Source organism: Topomyia yanbarensis, unplaced genomic scaffold, assembly GCF_030247195.1.
Source record: "Topomyia yanbarensis strain Yona2022 unplaced genomic scaffold, ASM3024719v1 HiC_scaffold_203, whole genome shotgun sequence".
NCBI lineage: Eukaryota > Metazoa > Arthropoda > Insecta > Diptera > Culicidae > Topomyia > Topomyia yanbarensis.
In genome coordinates, this window is record NW_026683386.1 from 48625 (window position 1) to 55111 (window position 6487).

General features: G+C 45.5%; 1 protein-coding gene across 1 annotated transcript; it reads right to left on the reverse strand.

The window, feature by feature from the left end:
* Nucleotides 1–878: 878 nt before the first annotated feature.
* Nucleotides 879–6191, reverse strand: LOC131694948 (uncharacterized). The gene has a single exon (XM_058983494.1). The coding sequence runs from the start codon at nt 6189–6191 to the stop codon at nt 879–881; it is 5313 nt and encodes a 1770-aa protein (XP_058839477.1).
* Nucleotides 6192–6487: the final 296 nt, after the last annotated feature.

The window sequence follows — 6487 nt, forward strand, 5'->3', positions numbered from 1 at the left end:
CAACCTGTAACTCCGGAACCGGAAGTCGGATCGGGATGAAATTAAATAGCCATTTACGGGGACGCAATACCTTTCATCTGAGACCAAGTTTAGTTGAATCGGTCTAGCCATCTCCGAGAAACCCATGTGACTGTTATTCTGAATTTAGATACTCCCGCCGGGGCTTCCGGAACCGATGATGGTGGCCAATGTGGCCAAATAGACTTTGAATGGATGTTAGTGACCTAATACTACAAATCGAAGCAGTTGTGGTCATAGTTTGGAAAAATTTTCACCTTTATACATTCATTGCAGAATTTATTAAAATCGACATTCTCTGCGTGTTCGTACTTATTACCCTGTAATTTCGGAACCGGAAGTCGGATCCATCAGAAATTCAATAGCAGCCTATCGGAACGTTGCACCTTTCATTTGAGACTAAGTTTGTCAAAATCGGTTCAGCCATCTCTGAGAAAAATGAGTGACATTTTTGGTCACATACACACAGACGTACATACACACACATACATACATACACACACAGACATTTGCCGAACTCGACGAACTGAATCGAATGGTATATGTCACTCGGCCCTCCGGGCCTCCGTTAAAAAGTCGGTTTTCAGAGCAATTGCAATACCTTTCTATTGAGAAAAGCAAACAGCTTGTCCAACGATAGCTCAATTTAAAACTTTGGCAGGAAAATCGGATGGTTCGGCAGACTAAATATAGCGAACAAAAAAAATTTGCTTCCGTCCGTTACAATGATTTATATATTTCTGTTTTTTAGTCATTACAGTGTTGCTAGTTTTCAAATTCGGGCATTGGGTATCCGGAACAACACGACAAATCAAAAATACCAAAAAATACAAAAGAAATATTTCACTCATTTGCATCATTCATTCACCCCCCGTTGATAATTCAGTTTCAACCGTTTCACCCGTTTCAACAGAAGGCATCAAAGCAACCTTCGCTACTCCTCGTTTATACTCTCCGTTTACCGTTTTAACTGTCACCACTCGAACAATATTGTCTTCGCCGGGATGTACAGCAACAATGCGGCCTCGTTTCCATTGTTGCGTCGGTAAGTTTTCTTCCACTAACAAGACCATCGCACCAATCTTGAAATTCGAGTTAACCTTCGTGTTCCACTTTTGGCGGCCTTGCAAATGATGAAGGTATTCGCGCGACCATTTGTTCCAAAAATGTTGATTCATCAGCTGGAGATGCTGATACCTGTTGAGACGTCCTACCCGTTCATCATCATAAGACGGCATAGGTAAACCCACACCAGAGCGCCCGATCAAGAAATGGGATGGCGTCAGAACGGAATAGTCGCTGGGGTCCTCTGACATTGGGCACAATGGTCGCGAGTTGAGAATGGCTTCCGTTTGCGCAAGAAAGGTGCTCATTTCCTCAAAGGTAAGTCGTGTCTCACCTACAACCCTCTTGAGATGGTATTTCATAGATTTCACACCCGCTTCCCAGATTCCACCAAAGTGTGGGCTTCTGGGGGGAATGAAATGCCAGCGGATGCCCTTAGTACTACAGAATTCCTTTACCTTTAGATCATGCTGCTGGTCTTCGAAAAGTTGTTTGAGCGCTGCTAGTTCATGGTTTGCACCAACAAAGGTAGTTGCATTGTCACTGTATATATCACTCGGCAGTCCACGACGGCTGGAAAAACGTTGCAGAGCTGCTATAAAATTATCCGTCGACAAACTTGAGACCAACTCGAAGTGTATAGCCTTTACTACCAAGCAAACAAACACGACAACGTATCCCTTGTATAGCTTCGTACTTCGGCCTCCGAGCTTAATCATAAACGGACCAGCGTAGTCTATTCCAACCTTAGAGAAAGGTTGCGATGGATTCACTCGAACTCCTGGAAGATTGCCCATGTATTGTACACCCGGTTTCGGACGCTGTCGAGCACACACCTGACATGCTGAAACAACCTTCTTAATCAGCTGCTTTACATGGACCGGCCAATACTTCTCACGAACGATAGCTAATAGTCCATTTTGACCAACGTGGAAGTGCTCCTGATGCAAATCTCGCACAATCGTTTCTGTGATGTGATGTTTTTGTGGCAACAGCACTTGATGTTTACCATCGTACGGAATAGCTGAATATTTCAAGCGACCACCGACTCTGATTAGACCATCATCACCAACAAACAGCGCCAGATTTCGATACGATGTATGCTGGGCAGAATTTGTTTTTAATGCCTTCAGAACGTCACTATATGCTTCACGTTGTACAAGCAATAAAATTGACCTCTCTGCCCGTCTGACTTCATCGGCTGTAATCTCACCAATTTTATGTATTTTATGCACCTTATAATCGATGTACCGATGAACGTACACCCACGCTCGTTTGATCTTTTTATAATTGCTTAGTCTATTGAGCACTATCGGTTGGCTCGAACTTACTACCGTTAACACTACAGCTTCAGGTAGTTCTCCTCTAGATATCACATCAGCAGGATTATCTTCGGATTGTATGTAGCCCCACTGATAGTTCTGCGTCAACTCTACAATTGCAGCAACACGGTTGGCAACAAATTGATTTAGTGCGAGAGGAGACCTTTTCAGCCAACATAAAACTATTTGGGAATCACACCACAATTTGACAGCATGGAATGAAATATTCATCGCGGAAACCACTTTCTGTACCAGATCGGCCAACAGCCTTGCACCACAAAGTTCGAGTCGTGGAATCGTTGTCGGTTTGAGTGGAGCTACACGAGATTTGCTGGCCACCAAGTTAACGTCGATTGTACCATCCACAGCTACGCTTCGAACATATAGAACGGCTCCATAGGCGCGCTTGGAGGCGTCCGAGAAACCATGCAGCTCCAGAGTAATCGCTTGAGCTTGTGTCACACAACGAGATTTACGCATTTGATTCACAGCCAAAAGTTGCTGTCGAAATAAATTCCATTTTCTCATTAGGTCCCCTGGCAGCTCTTGATCCCAATCAAGACCAAGGCGCCAAATGTCCTGCATTACTAATTTGGCATATACAATAATCGGACCCAAGAAACCGAGCGGGTCGAAAAGCTGTCCGATTTCCGATAACACCTTGCGCTTAGTCGGCACCACTCCGCAATCCTCTGGAGCCACACGGAACATAAAGTAATCATCCTGGGGGTTCCAGATCAACCCCAACGTCTTGATACTGTTGTTTATACCAGATTCATCAAAGCTGACTTGTTTCTCTTGTAGTTCCTTAGGAATGGCTTTCAACACGTCAATGCTGTTTGAACAAAACTTATGCACTTCAAAGCCACCACGACGTAGCAGCTCTGATAATTCCGAATAGATACGAATGACTTCTTCAATCGACGAGCCACCAGTCAAGAAATCGTCGATGTAACTCTCTTCCGTAATAGCCTTTCTTCCTAGCTCAAATTCTTCACCTTCGTCAGTGGCCAGTTGAATTAATACTCTCGTCGCATGATGAGGTGAGCTAGCAATGCCATATGTGACTGTTTGCAGTTCGTACACTTTTAGCTGCCCGTTATTATCCCACCATAGAATTTGTTGAAATTTGCAATCATCCTTATGTAGCCTTACTTGCCGGTACATTTTTGAAATGTCGGCAGTTAGGTGGATGCAGAATCGGAGTATGATCGAGACGATGTCATTTTGCACCGTAGGCCCAACCAATAGCGTGTCATTGAGGGATAGACCAGTGGTGGTTTTTGCCGACGCATCGAAAACCACTCTTGTTTTTGTAGTCGAACTCGACGCCTTATACACGGCATGGTGGGGAATGTAGTAGCCACCACCATCCGTGCACTGAATAGCCTCCGACATATGACCTAAGGCTAAATACTCGGACATAAAATTGTAGTACTCATCACGTTTGACTGGGTTTTTTGCTAGTTGAATCATTAGCTTATTGAGGCGTCTTCGAGCAGCATCGTAAGAATCACCAAGTTGACATTCCATGCCATTGAATGGCAGTCGCACTACATATCGACCGGAGTCGTCACGGTAGTGTGTGGTTTTGAAATGATTCTCAACCACATTTTCAGCTGTTGTCGTAGTTTTCTCTGGGTGAACGTTTTCCAATTCCCAAAACTTCGCCATCGTTTGATTGAGCATCTCTTCATGGCGGTTAAGCTGGTATACCTGAGAATATTGCTGGGTGTTCTTGATTGGTACCGAACCTGCTACGACCCAACCTAGTTCCGTTTCTGCTAACGTAACACCGTCGACGCCGAACTTCAATCGACCCTTTTTTATTAGGTCAAAAAATACCTCATTTCCGATGATCATGTCTATTTCACCTGGCGAATGGAACTTAGGATCAGCGAACCGCAGGCCGGATGGAATCGGCCACAATTGGGCATCAATCTCAGCAACTGGAAGATTTGAGGTTACTCGTGGAACGACCAGAAAATCAAGCATGGCCGAGGTAAACGAATTGGTGCAGGACCGGAACTTTGTTGCTAATTGATACTTGACTCGTGTTTCGATGTTGTTCAAGCCGCTGATAGGAAAATCTACCAGAACCATCCTCAATTGCAGCTTTTCTGCTAATTTCTCACTTATAATGTTACTGTCGGATCCAGAATCCAATAGAGCACGACACTTCACGACCGAATTGCCTTTTCCGGTAACCAATACTTGGGCCGTCGATAAAACGACTTGCTGTCTGGCACCACCAATGTTAGCACAAAGAGTTGTAGCACTGTTTCGCTGTTCAGGAACCTTCGGCTGCTTCTCAGATTGTAAATCGGATTCTGCTTCATGTTCTTCGTTGTTTGCGTGCTTGTCTGGACTTGCCACACCGAGAGTGTCATTGCTGTGAAGCATGCTGTGGTGCCTGCGACCGCAACCTTGCGTTTTACAACCTTGCTCCGACGGACATTTGCTGACTCGATGTTTGACCTTCAAGCAATTGAAACACAGGACTGCCTTGGCCACAAAAGCTTTACGTTCATGCAGGGGCATAGCTTGAAACTTGGCACAGCGATAGATCGAGTGCTCTGCTTTGCAACATGGGCATATCTCCTTTGCTACCTGTACAAACGAGTTGGAAGGTACGTGTGACTTCTGATTCATTGGTTGTCGCTTGTTAGGGGCTGCCTGATGTGCCGCTGGCTGCTGGGCCCGATTCGTCCGCTGCAGTACACGACCTCGCTCGCGCAAGAAATCGATGAATTCATCAAATTCAGGGAGCTCGCCACTACCCAACTTTGTTTCCCACTGCTCCTGTGTCTCTTTGTCGAGTTTTTTGTACAGCACGTTTACCAGTATGAGTTCTGCCAATCCTTCGACGGGGTATCCATGGCCGTTCAAGGCATCGGTATGTTTACCGCAAAGCTCAACTAGCATTGAAAGCGACTTGCCACGATTATCTCGAGTGATTTTCGGACAGTCCAAGATAGCGTCGATATGGGTGTCCATAATTAGACGCTTGTCTTCATAGGCATCTTCCAGGATCTTCCACGCGGTGGCATAATCGCTGTTGTTAACCACTTCTTGATCTATTTTATCTTTTGCTTCACCAGTGAGCGAGTTTCGTAGATGCAGAATTTTCATAGCATCACTTTCGTTTGTGTACTTAGCCATGATACTCTGGAATAAGCTTTTGAAGCTGTACCAGTTATCGAGAGTACCGTTAAAAGTTGGAAATGGAGCTTGGAGGTGAGGAGCTGGACTCTGCACATATACTGGAGCTATCTGTGCCTGTGAGGAAGGCAGCGAAACCGGAACATGCTGAAGCTCTTGCACTTTTAATTGCTGCTGTACTTGGTCGATTCGCGTCTGCAGCGTCACATACACATCGTTATGGATCGTTTCGAAGTTGGCATATTCAAGTCTCAAAGCATCGCGTTGTTCTTTAGTTACCAGAGAGACCATTTCGGAGTAAACCTTTTCAAATTCATCCGCTGTTCGGCGCAGTGTTTGTACGTGAAGCTTTAATAGATGAACGCTGATATTTTCCTCCTGCAACGTTTCACGCATTCGTAGCAACTTGTCTGTTAGCAGCTCCTGCCGGTCGACAAGAATCTCTAAATTCTGCGCCATAATGCGCTTTGAAATTAATGCCTGCTGTGCGGCCTTCTGCTGGGCAACGGTCGGGATACGATCCACTCCGCCTTCTTCCCTCCCGAGTGATCCTGTGAGCGCGTCGAGAATGTTTCTTCGTTGAACTGTGCTCGACGATCTACGGGGTGTTTCACTTTCACTCATCAATAATTTTCAGTCTCTTCTTATTTTATATAATCACACGCGACACTACGTCCAGTTTTTCGTGCCACGGGCACACTCTTGTCGAGTCACTTCAACAATTGATTTTCGCCAAGATGGCGTGCGTCCAATCCTTTGTGCCACGGGCACACTCTTGTCGAGCCGCGTCGACAACTACTTTTCGCCAAGATGGCGACCGTCCAATGTTTCGTACCACGGGCACACTCTCGGTGGCGGAGCGCCACCAATGCGTAATTTGGCCTTGTGCCGATATTAGCGCACGATGCAATAAACACTTT

What these genes read in the sequence shown, in the direction of transcription:
- LOC131694948 (XM_058983494.1), bottom strand. Translation starts at nt 6,191, where the DNA reads ATGAGTGAAAGTGAAACACCCCGTAGATCGTCGAGCACAGTTCAACGA.